The sequence below is a fragment of the Homarus americanus genome, unplaced genomic scaffold (assembly GCF_018991925.1).
Source record: "Homarus americanus isolate GMGI-L3 unplaced genomic scaffold, GMGI_Hamer_2.0 scaffold16712, whole genome shotgun sequence".
In the NCBI taxonomy this organism is placed as follows: domain Eukaryota; kingdom Metazoa; phylum Arthropoda; class Malacostraca; order Decapoda; family Nephropidae; genus Homarus; species Homarus americanus.
The window spans coordinates 5,700,657-5,720,171 of record NW_024757794.1 but is presented as its reverse complement, the minus strand read 5'-3'; the positions used below and the strand labels follow the sequence as shown (position 1 = coordinate 5,720,171).

The 19,515-nt window shown below is 37.5% G+C and overlaps 1 protein-coding gene across 4 annotated transcripts in view; it reads left to right on the top strand.

Moving 5' to 3' along the window:
• LOC121857778 (flavin-containing monooxygenase FMO GS-OX-like 2) overlaps positions 1–19,515 on the top strand; it is a 71,038-nt gene that overhangs the window by 36,442 nt on the left and 15,081 nt on the right. For 3 of the 4 annotated variants that reach the window (XM_042353962.1, XM_042353964.1, XM_042353963.1), the window contains exons 6-7: positions 5,498–5,648; positions 7,933–8,096. In XM_042353962.1, coding sequence (XP_042209896.1) covers positions 5,498–5,648; positions 7,933–8,096 — 315 coding nt within the window. Of the gene's footprint in view, positions 1–5,497; positions 5,649–7,932; positions 8,097–15,405; positions 15,868–19,515 lie in introns of those variants that run through there. The other variant, XM_042353965.1, reaches the window with a different exon arrangement.

Sequence of the window (19,515 nt, the reverse complement as noted above, 5' to 3'; positions counted from 1 at the left end):
TAGTTTGTAACCTTCCCTTGATTTTATATCAGCTGAAACTAAAGCAAATGGTCTGCCTAACCCAAATTTGCACAGATTCATTAGGGGTGGGGCAGTTTAAGGATTGAGGGGCTCCCTTGATGTTTGTCCTGTATTATGAGAACTGCCCTGACTTCAAGGTGCCTCAGGAAGAACAGTATTGGTATATTTACAGACTCCACAGTACAGTGAACCCTCACTTTACGCGGTTAATTCAACCCACGGCGGCCCGCGTAAAGTGAGAAACGCGTAAAGTGAACAACATAACATAGGGATTAATTGAAATAGAGACCGGACCGACCCCCAAACTCCACTTTTTCCCGACACAATACGTACGTTTTACTAAAAATAACATCTTAACTTTATGATGGTATTCACCCACACATAATATAGAAGGGAACAGTCAATAAACTGAAGGTTAGGTTAGAAAAAAACAAGGTTGGGGTTAACACTTACGTTAGTAGAAGAGATGGGTCGGCGTACGGGAATGGAGGCTGGTTCCGAGGCAGAGGGCAGGCTACTGGCCCTCAGGTGAGTCACCATCACTGTCATCCACACTTGTCAGGGCCTCCCTGACAAATCCCTCAAAGTCATCATCACTGTCTCTACCTCTGTCACTATCACTGGCTTGGGCTGGCTGTGGTGGGTTGCGGGCGAAGAACTCTGTTATGCTTTGCTGACGGCTGGTGTTTATGTTGTCGTGATAAACCTTGATGTAGGGCTCCATAGTCTGCAACAGCTGGGTAGTGAAGATTTCATACCTGTTTGCGTCAGGGTCGTCGGAAAGGAGGAGCTTGGCTTTCTCAATACACTCGATGGCACCCCTAACATTACTATGGGATAAGCGGCGTTCTTCTTGGGATGACGCACCACTTGCCTCTTCACTGACGTCATCATCATCTACCATGTCGTCAGTAGTCACATCAGGATCCCTTATCACCTCCAGGATGTCGTCGTTGGTGGTCTCGGAGAAGCCTGCAGCTGTAACACTCTGCTCAGCTTCTCTGGCAAGGTCCACTGCTACTGCAACAGTCTGAACCTCACCAGTCACAGATTGACTCTGCCTAACGCCCGGAATGCCTTGCAACACATGTCTCCATGCGTGACGAACAGTTGCTACAGACAGCTGATCCCATGCCTCCACCAAGAAGTCCACAGCTTTCTTGACGTTGAATATTCTCCAGAATTGTTTTAAAAGTACTTCTTGCTCTGCCAACTGTTGATCCTCGTCGTCTTCGCTCTTGCTATCGGTGTTGGTGTCACTCAGGTTACGCAACTCTTCCCTGGTGTTGGTGTAGTCGTTCAGGAGCTTGAATTTTTTAGTAGAGAATGCAGCTTTTACATTACAGATTAACTCTTGGTCCATGGGCTGTAATATAGACGTAGTGTTGGGAGGAAGGAAGACCACTTTTACGTTGGGGTGACGATCTAACAGTAGGGGCGAGTGTCCTGGTGCGTTGTCCAGCAGCAACAAAATCTTGAATGGCACATTCTGTTGCTCACAGAATTTCTTCACATCGGGAACGAAACAGTCATCAAACCAGGAGAGGGACAGTGTAGAGAACATCCACGCCTTACGTGCGGTCAGCCAGTGGACATTTAGCTTGGTCATGTCCATGCTCTTGTAGGCGTGCGGCTTGCGTGCTGTGTGGATCACCGATAACTTGAGCTTACAGGTACCAAAGGCATTGGTGGTAAACAGGACGGTGATGCGCTCCTTCTGCAACTTCCGGCCCCGACACTTGCTGGCATTCTTCACAACGAAGGTCTTGGAAGGTAGCTTTTTCCAAAAAAGACCAGATTCGCCCATGTTAAACACCTGGTCGTCGGTGTACTGTCCTTCCTCCATAATCTCACGCAAAAACGGAGGAAATTCCCTAGCCGCAACACGGTCAGCACTAGCTTCTTCACCACCAATGTTGATATTGGTGATCTTGTTCCTCTTCTTAAACCTCTGTAACCACCCAGAGGAAGCATTAAAGGGTTTGGGCTCTGTAATTCCCATCTTTCGTGACACTGCAGCATACAGTTCACGTGCGTACTCCTTAACTGAGCGCGTGTCCACCGCCATGTTCCGTCGCGCTTGACGCACCAAGTAGCTCACAAGTAATTTTTCCAGAAGCACCTGGTTGTGGAAATACTTGATCATAGAAGCACCTGTAGACTTTGTGATGTTCATGTGCTCCTTTATCTTGGCTGCATCCTTCTTAATTGTCCTGATCGTAGACTCGTTAACACCATGCTGGCGCGCGAGATCAACCTGTCTTGTTCCTTTCTCCAACTCTTGTATGATCTTATACTTAATTTCGTAGCTTAAGGAACGTTGTGTCTTTTTTGGCTTAGGGCGGCTGGGTCCAGGTAAGGAAAGGTTTCTCTCTGGGGGCGGTGGTCCGGCTGATGCCATTTTACAGAACAATGGAATTTCGTATACACGATGTGGCCTGGAGGGATGAAACTGCCGCGGCTAGGTCAAGCATCGTCTTTCCTCCCTCCCTCCCGCGGGTGGATACGTCATATTACTTTAAACCAATCACAGCTAGCAGCGGAGGGAGGTAAGGATGCATGGCCCAATTACAGTCCGATACGTCATATGACGTCACTGATAACGCAACAAAGACACACACTGCGCAACCTACTCACACTGCTTACACAACATGGCGGATGGCAGGAGAGATGGCGGGAGGTTTGGATCCAAAAATGGCGCGGCTCACCAGCCGCTCTCCGCGTAAAGGGGTACATGCACCGCGGAAAGTGAGCATTTCGGTTTCGGCAGGGTACCGCATAAATGTGGAAACGCGTAATGTGGGACCGCGTAAAGCGAGGGTTGACTGTACTTCTCTTTACTTTTGTACATCAAAAACTTTATTTTTAGCAGCCCTGGCCACAGGCAGGTGAATGAGACACATTCTGTATCAAGGAACAAAAGAGTATTATCTTTTTACAAAGATTTTAAACCCATGAGGTTTACATCAAAGTCAAAGGTTCTTTATAAAAAATAATATGAGTTATTGCCCACCTTCGATCATCCCTACAGTAACTGTCTGTATGTCTACCAGCAATTGACCCCAAGTTATTTTGGGGTGGCCACATGTCAATTGTGTCACAGGGAAGTGGGCTTGGAGGGTGAGGATACTTGATAATTAAACTGTTTCACCTTGTAGGCAGGTTATGTCTTAACCTTCTCAGCCTCGCATGACGCCATTGTGGCATCAAACATAAAAGGCAAAAAAAATTTACGCTCAGCCTTGCAACGCCAACGTGGCATCCAATGGGCTCAATTTTCAAATACAGTGAGTTCTGCTATAACGCGTGTTTTGATAACGCGAATTTGCTCTTACGCGATTTATGAATTAGGAACGATATTTGTATAACGCGAACGCTTGTTTGCTATAACGCGATTTTTGCTTACTATTTCTCCAATTTTGTGGTAGTGGGGTATGCTATAACGAATCTAATTGGTTCTAGAACCTTGTTCGTTATAGCATTCATTTGTTATAGGATTAATCCGTTCCAGGCCCCTAAATACAACCACTTAACACTGAAAAATATAATATAAAATTGTAAAAATTGTAAAAAAGTGCATAAATATGCATCTAAACCCCTGAAATAAAGAATATCATTAATATTTGTAATAATAAAACAATAAATTAGAAAAAAAAAAGTTAAATTATGTTCGTTGTAGGAGTTTCGTTCGTTATAGCATTCTCAATTTTATAGGTAAAACCGTTCGTTATAGGAATATTCGTAGTAGGATCCGTTCGTTATAGCATACCCCACTGTATTAACTGTGAATATAGTAAAGAAGAATATCAACAAGAAGCGTTTTGGTGATAGAATTCCCGGTGATGATCGTAAAAGAAAGTATATAGCACTTGAAGAGAAGCTCGATTTTATCAACCTCAAAATCACCCTTCTCCCCCATCAAGTAAAGTGTTACATTTACTGTATGATTTCATTATTAGATATGAATGTAACATTTATTTAGACTGTGCTATCCTTTGTTGTTAGGCTAACTACTAAATTTTTTCGATTTCGAGTAATCTGCACCTAACCCTATTTTCTCCATAAGCCCTGTTATTTCTATTACGCGATTTTCTATAACACGATATTTTACAAGAACACAATTATCGCGTTATAGCAGAACTACCTGTAACTCAAAAACTATTCAGTGAAACTGACTGAACTTTGGATGCCATTTGACAGATGTCATTTTCTTTGTGTGGGCCTTATCAACTTCCCCAAGACAGTCTTGGTCATCGTGCGCTTGGCAGCACGGCATGAAGCCAGTGTTGCTTTGGCTATTAGAGTGAGAGGAGGGTGTGCCGCTCTGCCCTTTAATTATTCCATGAGTTTTTGTGTTATATTATTTTTCCTTATACCACGATATTCTTCATGCTTTGTTCTTTATTTTGGTATATAATACATATCAATGAACACCATAATACAAGGCAAATGTGAATGGAAATCGGGTTGTTACTAAATATTTTCCTACTTTTTCAACTTATACTAAAAAAAAGTGACTTATATTTCAAGAATTTTAAATTTCTTATGGTTTCATACAATTTTCTGAAAATTTTATGCTAGAAGAGACCCCATTAAATTTAATAAAACAATTCCATGTTAGTGAAATGAGGCCTAAATTGTTTTTTTCAACGATTTTTTGGCAAAAACCTCCAAGGCTGAGCGTAAGTTTTCATGCACGTATGTGTCTCAGGCTCCGAGGCTGAGAGGGCTAATAAATACTGCTAAAGCCAACATTCTTAGGATTGTTAATGTTTGCTGTGGCCTCTACTGTATGTGATCTGTGACTGGCTACTGGTTTACTACCTAGTTTATAACATGTGTGGAAAAGCTACCTATGATAATTGCCTTTTCAAGTATTCAGTGCTTGCATGTTATATCCTGTCTACTGTACAGTATTGTACTCAAGTAAAGTGAAAAATGTAATTGGTTCTTTAGTATATAGCATGTATGCAGTACTTTTTTAACCACCTACTGGTCACCCCACCTAGATATAAGGTTAAGGAGGCCAGTGGCATGTGTAGGATCCCCCTATTTTGATAGTCTTATCCAGAACTAATTTGTAGCCCAATATTTTTGTTGTTTCCATGGCTCATGATGGTAAGCTGTTCCACAGGCCTCCTACCCTCTGCATTTCCTTAAATTTGAATTGCATTACTCCCAGGCAAACTTGAAATTGTGTCATCTTGCATAAGTAACATGTAACACCACAAAAAATAATTATCAGGAGTTATTAATGTATCCATATTTACTGACTTGCATAGACTTCAAGTTCCAGGTTTTTTTTTTTTTTGTAGCTCCTTTAGTGGATATACCTTCAGCTTGTGTTAGGGTCCTTGATGGAACCTGAAGCTTAGACAAGTTTCAGGAACAGATTTCCCAGATAAATTTTGAAATATTTTTTTTATAGAATAGAGTTATGTAAGTAGTGCAAACATTAATTTGATTTACCCTTCAGGTGCTAATATCACACAACCACCCAGTACCAATACCATCAGAGTTACCTCCTAATGTTCGTCAAGTTCGTGGTGTGGTGTCTGCAACAGAAAATGGATTTGTGTTTGGTGATGGTTCTTCAGCTGAGGCTGATATGATTCTATATTGCACAGGTAAGAACAAATACTGTCAATGTATACAGCCTTAACAACATCAACCTAGAGAAGTCAATTTGTGAAAGAGATTTAGGGGTACTCGTAAGCCCGGACCTTCATCCTAGAAAACAGTTCGTTAATGTTTGAAATAAAGCAAACAGAGTATTAGGTTTTATATCTAGAAGTGTAAGTAATAAGAGTGCGGAGGTCATATTGCAATTATATCTTGCGCTAGTCAGGCCGCACCTCGATTATGCTGTTCAGTTCTGGTGCCCTTATTGTAGAATGATTCCGGGACTTAGAAACCTTCCCTATCAAGATAGATTAAAGAAACCAAATTTGCATTTTCTAGAAAGACGAAGAGTGCGGGGAGATATGATAGAAGTATTTAAGTGGGTGAAAGGAATCAATAAAGGAGATATAGATAAAGTTCTTATAATATCCGAGCAGGATAGGACTCGTAGCATTGGATTTAAGTTAGATAAGTTTAGGTTCAGGAGTGAGATAGGAAGAAACTGGTTCATAAATAGGGTGGTAAATGAGTGGAACAAGCTCAGCAACTTTGTAGTAAGTGCTGGGATGCTGGAATGTTCTAAAAGGAGACTAGTCATGGACGATAGAGGGTGGTTGTAACTCTTGACAGGAGCTGCTATGCACAGGCCAACCGGCCTATTGCAGACTCCTTATTTTCGTATGTTCTTATGTAAAGCTATTCCTGTACTTGTTGCAGGATATTTCAGGAATTTTTTTTTCCAAACAATTTTTACATACTGTACTGTCGCACTCATACTTATCTCTTGTCCACATTTACATCTCTTCTTTACTTCATATTAATACTGTTCATGTTGGCTCTCATTATCATCCAAAACAAATGTAGTTTTTGTTAAGAATTATTGAACATGATGATTTGAATGAAAAGTTCAGCATTTTAACCATACATTGTAGGGAAATATCTTACAAGAAGATCTCTGAGGAGTTGGTTACTTTTATGTTATTATTTGTTGTTGGACTTTTCTGTAGTGTTTAGAGAGAGCTGGATTCCTTTATAAACACAAAAACCAAGCTTTGGACATCTCTACAACTTTCACACAACCATTTGAATATCTTTTGACACCAACTTCTGATAATACATTAAGTGTAATTATATCTCATATACCTTCTTTTCTGTTGACACCAAAGCACCTCCAGCTTTCCTACCCTGACCATCTATCGCGACCCGCCTGACGAGGTATCTAAACAAATGTTGATTAGCGAGACTCGCCTTCTGCTGGGGTTGTTGACATCTGCCAGGGAATGACTGCGTCAACATTATTTTTAGTAGATAGTAGGTAGTAAGCAGCTATCAAACAGGGAGGTACGTACTACCACCTGGGAAGATATTGTAAGCATAATGTGTTGTCTAATGGTAGACCCTGCTGCCATATGGCATCACGGAAATTTTGACCAAGTCCCAGGTTGCTGATCTGACTTTCTGCCTCATTTACATACAATTGCAGGGTTTCGATTGTTTCTCTTAACCCTTTGGATGCGACATGCGGGTAAACCCGCCCAAAATATTATATTAATTAAATGCGACAAGCGGGGATATCCCACGGCCTTGAAAAAACTTCCCCAAATGAGACGACATGCGGACATATTATGTATTGAGGTATAGGAGTATTTCCTGAATGCAATATAGCTTATTTTTGTACTATTTTGTTTGATATTATCTGAATATGTAATACATATCTAAATTTGCTGTTTAGTAACCAAATTGATTAAATTTATTTGCCATATACCAGACATTGATTTATACCAATTTCCTGCATTTTTGGGTATAAATGTCATTTTTTCTCTAAAATTTGCACACATATGTGAATTTTTGTTCCAGATTTGGAAAATATACTAAAAGTTCTCTAGGAAAAACATATAGAAAATGTGATTATATGAAATTCATTTTTGGCAGGATAATTGACACTTTTCAGGAACCGGCGCGAAATTTAATTACGCACCTAAAGAGTTAATTTGACAACACAACATACATACAGTATGTATATCGTTTCTCACAATTAATCTTTTTCTTTTAATTTTTGTATTTATTTATGGTCCTTTATCATTATTATTATTGTTATTATTGTTAATGTAGTATATTTGTTTCATTTTTTTTTCAATTATTTATTAATTATTATTATTATTATTATTATTATTATTATTATTATTATTATTAATATTATTGTTATTATTTATGGTGAGTAAGTGATAGAAACTTGTATGATTAATTATTTTATATTGTCTAAGACGTACCATCTCATTTTAATTCTAGGGTACCATTTCACATTCCCTTTCTTGACGGAGGATTGTGGCATTACTGTTGAGGACCGCATTGTCAAGCCGCTGTACAAACACCTATTTAACACTAAGTACCCCTCCATGGCTTTCATTGGTATCCCCTTCCAGGTCTGCCCTTTTCCTCTGTTTGATATCCAGGTGAGTCACATGTACAGTACTGCATGTATTTATTTTTGTTAACTTTTTCTTCCTTTATTTAACTCATTTTATAGTATTGAAGTTTGACATTCCTGATAAATCATTTATTATATATTAATTGTCTTTGGCCACTGCTTGCCTGAGAACATTGTCTATTCAGAATGCAGTAAGCAGACACACACACAGGCATACACACACAGGTACACACACAGGTACATACACACACAGGTACACTCGGAAACCATAATCTCTAGCCCACCTGGGTCGGTACTGGAGGTTAGAACAGTGTCCTTTCTGGACGGGGGCCCACTCAAACTATCACGAGGCAACACACGCACGAACACACACAGTCATAGTACGGCTGTATAGATGACATTATGTATAAATATTGTATATGGCATTTTATACTCTGCATTATCTTCATTATATATGAACATGAAGAGAAAATACCATAGCTTGTATTTACGAAAGTATGAATGGAAATAAACACTTCCAGACCACCCAGTGACTCCACACAACGTGTGTGTGTGTCAGACCAAGATGCTTCCCATCATTCGCATAACTTTATGAAAAATCCTGTTTAATTTAACTACATATTTCGAAAACTTTAAATTACATGTGGATCAGTCAGTCCTCATTTGACACACTTATAGTGTAATACTTTGACCATCCCACCTGGGTACATGGAGGCCCACGGTAACTCTCACTGGGCAACATACGCACGAACACACAAGTTATGATATGAACCCTTCCAGGCTTCACTATCATAATCATCTTATGTTCATCGTGCTCTGTAGCTTGGTTACTAGTCATAGTATCAATACATGACAGTGTTATTAGTATGATATTGTAACTTTTACCCTACAGTTATACAGTGACCCCTCCGTTAACGAACTCAATCCGTTCCAGAAGGTCGTTCGTTAACCGAAAAGTTCGTTAACCGAAACCATTGTTTCAATGGGTTTTTGGGTAATTGGTTCCAGCTCACCGAAAATTTCCTAAATTCAACAAAAATGGTAGAAAAGTTCACTTACTTTGAGGTGTGTATGTAGAAGGCTCCTGGATGATGATGATGATGATGGGATTTAGAATGGGGTGGAGGAGAAGGAAGAAGAGAAGGCATTTGGGTGGAAGAGAAGTCACCCCATGGCGCCATTTCACCCATAAAATTTTAGCTCTGGTGTAATTCAAGATTATTTTCTTTAAATCAACACTGCACTGCATTATATATTGTCAATATGTAAAATAAATTTCAAAATGACCAATAATTTGCTTGCAAACACACAAAAAAAAGCATTTAGTTGAAGAGGGTCTCAAGCAAGATGTTACCTCCAGTGAAAACAGAGAGAGACTAACTCCTGTTTGCCGTGTTAAGAGGCTGGATGCCGCGCATTAAACTAGTCACTTTACCTTCAATTATGTTCAATAATTGTTAAAATGACTAAAAAATTGAATATTAAACTTTTAAAATGATTGAATAGTATAAACTTCTTGATATTTACTAAAATAGTAAGGAATTTAAGCCCTAGAACCGATTAATGTATTGGCGGACTGATACTAAAGCTGGTTGCCCGGTCAGTGCAAGCGAAAACATATTGAGGTCGGTTCGTAAGAACTTCGTTAACCGAATTTTTTTTCGTTAACTGAATTGAAGATCCTTATGGAAGGCAGTTCGTTAATCGAAATTACGTTAACCGAGGTGTTCGTTAAACGAGGGGTCACTGTAGTTGTAAATCATGGACAGGAAGGATACATAAATTGTAATATCAAGTGTATGGTTCGCTTAAAGCCACCCAATGTCAGACAACGTGTCACACAAAGTTACACTGTGTGTGTGTGTGTGTGCGTGTGTGCGTGAGTGCGTGCGTTCCTGTAACATTAAGCTTCATCCATAGTAGGTAACATGTTTCATAAAGAGGTTTCTCCCATTCGTCATTGTGAGCATCTTCCCAGAGCACATTGTTTCCATCAAAACCATGGTTCATCCTTATTTCCCTTCTTCCGTGAACTATATCCATATGGCTAAGTGCTTGCTTTTCATTTCTTTATTTACCAAAATAATGTGGATCAGTTACTCGTTATTTAACACATACATGCACTTAGAGCATCAAGATTGTTTTATAGGCATGACTATTGGTTAATTGAAACCCAAAAATATTTTTCACATTTATTATGCATAAACATTGTAAACATATCTATGTGATTATTGTAGTATATAACATATATTTAATGTCTGGACAGATTCCCAAGAGTTATGCATATTAATGCATAGATTTTGTAAGCATATTTATGGGAAGTGACGTAAAACCACATAGTAAAATACCTGGACAAATTCCCGAGAGTTAGGAAACGAAGTCTATGTGGCCCCAACGAGTTTACACCAGAGAGCTAACTCCCCCGCCACCCCCTACAAGGCACCGTCGGGGGCGGAGATTTAATTCTTGACCACAGGTTAATACTGTATCCAACCTCCATCTGCTGCTATAACTTCATGCAATCTGGTGGGCATGGAATCTACCAGATTGCTGCAGATGTTCGGCCTCCTCCTTATTCCCTCCCACACATTATGTGCGTGTCTCCTCACTGCCTCCCTCGTTTTCTCCTCAACATCCCATTCAACAACCATATGCGCACATAGATTTTCTATTGGATTACAATTGGCTCCTTTAGGGGGCCAGTCCAATAGAATAATCTGCGGGTGCGCCTCAATCCAACGCTTGACTGCCTGACTTGTATGTATTGGACTGCTGTCTTGCACCATACATAAAGGCTGTGGGTCTGGGATGGCATATGAGTTGCTGGGAGGATGGTTAGCAGTCCTGTTGAACTGGCAGGTAGACAAAATAGAAAACTCACAGCCAAACTGTAAGAAAACCCATGGACAATGAGACATTATTAAAATATACTACGTCATTTTAGCGCGTGCACACATATTATATACAGACCTATTGGTCCTTGCGAGGCTGTTTGGTTATGCTATGCTAAATAGTTTGCTAGGGTGAGGGAAAGTATGTATGTATGTATATATATATATATATATATATATATATATATATATATATATATATATATATATATATATATATATATATATATATATATATATATATATATATATATATATATATATATATATATATATATATATATCTTAAATCACTGTAGGTGCGCGTGATCTAGGTATATGCTGATAACCACAAGGAAAGAAGAAAACACGAAGTTCCCAAGCGCTTTCGTGTAATTCACATCTTCAGGGGTGAGTACAGACTAAAGAGAAATACAAACCAAGGTGTATATATACAGAGGAGGGTGAGACCAGGTCCACAATGGTCAGGTATTAGGTAATGACCCTACTAATCTTTAAATAGCACACAACGGTTGGTGGTCAGGTCAGATGGTCAGGTGACCCGACCTTCTCACCTAGACTGTCTGATACACAGAATAGGTAACACTTTTAAGTTTAGTATTTATAGAAAACCAACTAATGTGTGTTCATACATTCATTATTATTCTGCCCACCATAATAAAGTCAAACAGTCAGTATTTTCAACAATGTTTTTACATGCCTTGAGAATTTGCAGTCCGGAATTCATTGATGAGGAATACAAATATATATATAATATTGGCTCAAACCTTAAATACCCTAGATCTTTCATAGACAAATGCCTAAACATTACTAAGAAAACTTTTTATAGAACTGATCCCAAGCCCACCCATGACCATAAGAATATCTTAATATTACCATTTCACAAAAATTTCTCACACATTCCTTCACAACTAAAAACCTGGAACGTCAATGTGGCATTTAAAAACTCATGCACTGTTAAACAAATGTTAATCAAGAACTCCCCCAACAACACAATTGGTTGCATTTATAAAGTTCCTTGCAAGGAATGTAATATGTTTTACTTAGGCCAGACAGGTAAAGATCTTGCAACTAGAATTAAACAACACAAATACAGTGTTAGGACAGGCCAGGAATCCAATGCTCTGTTTGTTCATTTGAGGGATAACAAGCATTGCATTGACTGGGATAATGCCTCCTCAATATTACCATGTAATTCAATTGATAGTAGGAACATCATAGAATCTAGTCTTATCAAACATACCGAAGCATTCAACATGAATTTGAGTAACGGCATGTACAAGCTGGACAATTTTGTAATTAAGAAGATTTGTAATCAGGTGAGAAGGTCGGGTCACCTGACCATCTGACCTGACCACCAACCGTTGTGTGCTATTTAAAGATTAGTAGGGTCATTACCTAATACCTGACCATTGTGGACCCGGTCTCACCCTCCTCTGTATATATACACCTTGGTTTGTATTTTTCTTTAGTCTGTACTCACCCCTGAAGATGTGAATTACACGAAAGCGCTTGGGAACTTCGTGTTTTCTTCTTTCCTTGTGGTTATCAGATATATATATATATATATATATATATATATATATATATATATATATATATATATATATATATATATATATATATATATATATATATATATATATATATATATATATATATATATATATATACATACATACATACATACATACATACATACATAACATATATATATATATATATATATATATATATATATATATATATATATATATATATATATATATATATATATATATATATATATATATATATATATATATATATATATATATATATATATATATATATATATACACACATACATACATACAGTCATGCGCCGGTTAACGTCCTAGGTACTACTGTAATGTGATACAGGTGATTAATTATTTTCTCTTGTGCAAAATACATGACGTTTATATTAAAATTATTCATTGTTTTACAAGGATTCCAGCAACGCCGAGCAGATGGGGGGAGAGAGAGGGTGGGAGCGAGCGAGGGGGCATGGGGGGAGGGGAGGTAGTACGTTTGACAGTTGGCACAGGCCCAGGTCTAACGCGTGTATATTTATCAGTTCTTAGATGACTAAGCTTCTCTCTTATAAAAAGCCAGTGAAATGACCTGGGTGAATATAATTAACATAGCTGGGATTCTTGTAACATACTGATTAATTTGAATATAAACATGCTATAATTTGCACTAGACAACACAATTTTAGTAGCCGGAAATTTTTGGAAAATTCCGGCTTTGGGAATGATTTTCCGAGCAAATTTCAATTCTGGCTATTGGAGATTTCTAGGTTTGAGGGATTCCGGGTAACGGAGATATTATTGTACTGTATAACGTTTCTCACTTTTATTTATTTTTTAATTTCTTTATCATTAATATTATTTTTTTTTTTTCCAGTTATTTTTATTTTTATTTTTGTATTTTTTATTATAAATTTGTTTTATTATGAATTATTATCATTATTACAGGTATTATTATTATTACTGTATTACCTTTTTGACCCCCAGGTCCCAATGTGGGTCATTGACCTGTGCCTGGGTGGGCTAATCCCTGTTTAACCCTGAAGCCCTGGATAAGGGTGCCGCTGGCAGTACCCCCCACACGGGGGTAAATCGAGAAAATGTAAACTTTTCCAAAAATAATTTTTAACCTTTTTAAATGATAAAACAATGAGAAATAATTAAGAAGAACTATATATTGATCCTCTAGTAACTTCCCTGGCAGCGCTGAGGGAGGGATATAAGGCGACAATGTTGTTTTGACAGATGAGCTCGTGGTCACCTACGCACTTACCAGCTATATTTAGCTTACCTTTGTGTCCGAGACGGCCAATAATGTATATATTTACTGATCATAATACTTATTTCCTATAAATAATTAATTTAGAATATTTTATTGGCATTATTTTTCATATAAAGTGTTCGCCAACACACACGCAGTTGGTCGTCAGGCTGTCTTTGTGTTTGGTAGAGCAAATGAGATGAAAATCAGGTGCATTTTCTGGGATTCCGAGAAAAATTTTCCGTTACCCGTAGAATTCTGGGGATGAGGGATATTTTTCCGGGTTCGAGAGGTGATGTAATGAGCAATTTCTGGAACTTCCGAGAACATTTTTCCGTTACCTGGAAAATTTAAGAAAATTACGTGGATGAGGGATATTTTTCCGGGTTTGAGAGATGATGTAATGGGCAAATTCTGGAACTTCCGAGAAAATTTTTCCGTTACCCGGAAAATTCAGGGGATGATAGATTTTTTCCGACTTCGAGAGAGTCGTTTCGTTGCCTGGAAATCTCTCATTCCCAGAAGTGCCCTGCACCAATTATTCCGGCTAACGGGGATATCACTGTACTACACTACAACTACACTACTTTTAGCAATATTACTTTGGTACAATATGATAAAATGGACAAACAATGGAAATGAAACAGCAAAAGTAGATAATTACGTTCAGGAGCTTCTCTGTCACCGAGCGTGTGGCGTGACAGGCAAATATCTGTAGTCATACTGGAACCTGATAACCCACGCTGGGCATTTAAACAGTGGCGGGAAATAGCATGCATCTTAGTACATCACCTGAGGTGCGCTAGTCAGGCAACTTAGTGCATCACCCAGGGTATTGAGGGTTAAAAAAAAAAAAGAAGACATTCCTCAAGAGCATATATTGTACCTGCACATTGAACCTTATTCAGTGGAGTGGTGCAGGTTGGTGCAGTCCAAAGTACTGTACAGTAGCTTGAATGCAACTTTAGAAATTTGCATGACAGGTTGTGTTGTTATAATGTTATTACTGCGCTTCAACAACTAAGGTCTTTAAGTGAGTAACAAAGTTAGTGATGACACTATCACATCAACAATTAAAAATAATGCGAGTTAAAACTATCTTAGAATAAGTATCTGCAAAAGTACATAACACATGGTGAAAATTTTTCAAAAATTTATAAGTTTCATATACTGTACTGTATATGAAAATGTGTATTGCAGGACTGCACAGAGTGCTTACTACTCTACCTGTATCTGGTCATGTAAATGGTTTTTCATATCATCAATATGATATGAAGATGTGGGTGCAGTGAGGGTTGGTTCAATCATGGGGCACTCCTACTCCATGCAACTGTAAATGGGTACCCACCTAACTTTGGATTTGGGGAAGTGAAGGCATTTAAGTACAGTGCCAGCCATACTGCCTCCTTGTGTACAGATGGCTTATTACAGTATATACAGTGTGCTATATACACACTGTCCCTAATGGGTCATCTGACCTGAGGGACCCATTCATCCTTTCAGCATGAAGATAATGTACTGGCTTCTTGTTTAGTTGTCGGATACAGTACTGTAAATACTGTTTCTTTTAGTAAATAACAACTGATAAGTAGTTATGCTTAGCTCACAATAGTGTTCTTTTCCTTTTAGGTCCAGCTCTTCATAAAGACACTGTCAGGGGCTGTTACTTTACCTAACAAGATGGAAATGGATGTACTCACACACAAAGATTTGGAGGAAAAGTGCAGTAAAAATATTCCCATTAAATATTTCCACAAAATGGGTCCATTACAGTGGCAGTATGATGATGATCTTGCAAATATGGCAGGTATCCCCTGCTTGCCACCAGTTGTATCAGGATTATATGAATTTGTATGTGGCTTGAGAAAAACACAGCTAATGGTGTACAAATCAGCAAGATTTAATGTTACAGGATCAGACTCATATGAGCGTATTGAATAGATTTATCCAAATGTTTAGGACATTAATGATACCGTATATCTTGGCCTATAGGACGGAATTTGAACCGTAAAAAAATCAGCCCAAAGTTAGGGGGTCGTCTTAATCACCAGGTATAAAATTCTTACCTCTTAAATATTGTGGTTTACCGTGTCAAGAGTGGTGATGGAAACATCGTAAACCACTCTCAAGGTCCTACCACTAATTATTTTATACTGAAACTTACATTTGGGAAGCTGGATTAAAATTAAGATTACCGGTATATTAAAATAATAAAAATGTATGATAAACCTGTCTAACATACCGTAAAAGAACAATATACCCTGGTAATAAACACAGCTGCTATCATCACCCCCCGCCCCCCATTTGCCAGTGACGAGACAAGAAAGGGAAAGTGACCTTAACACTGACCGCCTGTGGCTATTTTTAGCCGTCTTTGTGTTCGAGGTGGTCAGTAATGCATATCTGTATATTTACTGATCATAATACTTATCTCCTCTAAATAATGCATTTAAAATTTATTTTTTAAAAAGAATATTCAGTAAATGACTGCGTTAATTATTGAAACTACCGACAGTGGTTAATTTAGGATGAGCATGATGAACACGAAGTCACGTCATCGGATTTGGAGTTTGGTCCTTAATGTTCACCATAAATGTATCAGGTCAACTTCACCTACCGGGTATAGCCTCCCTTTTTTGCGAAGCAAGTTTATAAATTAAAGAAAATACTTGCAGTGTGTTTAATATATTACAGTATGTTATTAATAAATAAATAAATAAATAAATCGGTAAATCTATTTCAAGTAAATGGAAAATTTTTACTCACACTGACATTAGTTCCAGTTAAATAACAGACGCTTAAGTGAGTCACCAGTGTTTACACTACTGTACACCAGCCGGTAAAATTTGATGCCAATACAGTCAACCCTCGCTTTACGCGGTCCCACTTTACGCGTTTCCACGTTTACACGGTACCCTGCCGAAACCGGAATGCTCACTTTCTGCGGTGTGTGTACCCTTTTACGCGGAGAGCGGCGCGAGCAGGGTGCGCACAAGGTCGCCTAGTCATCAAAACATTACCGAGTTCTTCACCCACCACCCACCACAGCCGGCCCAAGTCAGTGATAGTGATAATGATAGTGAGGATATGGACTTTGAGGGGTTTGACAAAGAGGCCCTGCAAGCCTCTGTGGCAGATAGTGATACAATTGATACAAGTGATACAGGTGAGGGCCAATAATCTTCCCTCTGCCTCGGAACCAACCCCCCATCCCCGTGTGCCCAGCCATCTTTTCTACTAATGTAAGTGTTAAAAAACCTAATATTATTGATATTTCTCTTAATTATTAATTGTGTGTGCATACCATCATAAAATTAAGAAGTTATTTTTATTACAACGTAGGTATTGTGTCTGAAAAAGTGGAGTTTGGGGGTCGGCCCGGTCTCTACTTCAATTAATCCCATATGTTATGTTGTTCACTTTACGCGGGCCGCCGTGGGTTCAATTGACCGCGTAAAGTGAGGGTTCACTGTACTTGAATTGAATTGGCCTTATTTTAAATAATCAACCATAAATAAATGCAAAAATGAAAAAAAAGATCAAAGGTGAGAAACATTATATTGTATGTATGTTGTGTTGTCAAAGGAAGAGAAAGATAGATCAGCAACCTAAGACTTGGTCACAATTTTCGTGATGCCATATGGAAGTAGGGTCTACCATTAGACAATACTGCACATTATGCTTCCAATATCTTCCCAGGCAGTAGAATCTCCCTGTTTGGTAGCTGCCTAAAACTTTTAGTAATATTACTTTGATACAACATGATAAATTAGACAAACAATGAAAATAAACAAACAAAAGTTATTTACCAAGACCTTCTCTCTCAGAACAGAGGGTAACAGATGGAGAGGAGATAAGGAGGCTATTTATAGCCTATCTTTGTGTAGGAAGTCGACCACACTAGAAATAATTCATTTAAAATTTATATTTTTTGCATAGAATATTCAGTCCATGACTGCGATTATGAAATATATATATATATATATATATATATATATATATATATATATATATATATATATATATATATATATATATATATATATATATATATATATATATATATATATATATATATATATATATATATATACATTAGTTGTACCTCAATTTAACGTGGGTCAATTGAACCCAGAGGGTCCTGCTATGAACTACAAGTAAGGAACAACAGAACATATGGGATTAATTCCACAGAAACCGCCCTATCCCTAAACTCCACTTTTGGAAGGCACATACCTATGTTGTAGTAAAAATAACATCTTTAATTTTTATGATGGTACATGCACACAATTAATACTTAAGAGAAATAGAGAAATACAGTCGCCATAATGTCCATTCAAATAATGGACTCAACTCCTCCCTCTCACACTACAGTACACAGCCGTTGATGGTCGGTCGGTCCTCCTCCCCACCCCCACCAACCGGCCCCAAGGAGATGGGAATCTGCAACTAAAAGTTAGGAAAAATATAATTGATGATATGATTCCTTGTAAGACCAGGAATATTTTTGAATATAAATGTCATATATTTTGCACAAAAGATAACATAGTTACCTAGAGAAAAAATTTTATCTAAAAATTGTATGTTTAATGCAAAATATATGATGTTTATATTCAAAATGATCACCAAATTATAAGAATTCCAGCAATGTAAATTATATTCTGACCGGGTAATTTGTATGAATTTTATGAGCTAGAACAAATATCTTCAGTTAATAAAAAAATAAATTTTATCTAAAATTGTAAGTTTAAAGCAAAATATGATGTTTATGTTAAAACTGATCACCAAATTATAAGAATTCCAGCAATGTAGTATATTCTGACAGATTAATTTGTATGAATTTTATGAGCTAAAACAAATATCTTTAAGACAATAAAAAATAATCTTCACGACACTATCTGTCAGTCAAGAAGTACCCCACCTTGCCTCCCCTCTTTAGCAACGGGGTCAGTCCCAACCTCCCACATCCCCACAATCACTCCCTTCCAGAGTTTTAACATTTAGTATTAAATAATACCTCAGATTAAAAGTTAGGATAATATAATTGACGTGCTAGTTCCTTGTAAGACCAGGAATATTTTGAATATAAATGTCATATATTTTGGACAAAATACCATAGTTACTAGAAAATTTTTTTATCTAAAATTGTAAGTTTAAAAACAATATATGATGTTTATATTCGAAATGATCACCCAAATTATAGAAATTCCAGCAATGTAAATTATATTCTGACCGAGTAATTTGTATGAATTTTATGAGCTAAAACAAATATCTTCAGTTAATAAAAAAAATAATAATTCTTCACGGTAACAGATGGTTGGGTTGGTCCTCCCTCCCCACCCCCACCAACCGTCCCAAGAGGATGTGTGGGATAACCACTAAATTTTAATAAATAATACCTCAAACTAAAGTTAGGATAATATAATTGACATTGCTGGATTCCTTGTAAGACCAGGAATATTTTGAATAAATGTCATATATTTTGGTAAAAGATACCATAATAGTTACCTAGAGAAAAATTTTTATCTAAAAATTTTAGTTTAAAAGCAAAATATGATGTTTATATTCAAAATGATCACCAAATTATAAGAATTCAGCAATATAGAATTATATTCTGTGCAGTAATTTGTATAATTTTATGAGCTAGAAGCAAGGCAGTCAGGCAGAGATTGTGGTGGGCAAATCTAAAAATAATCTAGGATTTTCACGCATATATGTGGAAAAAACCAGCGTTAAGTG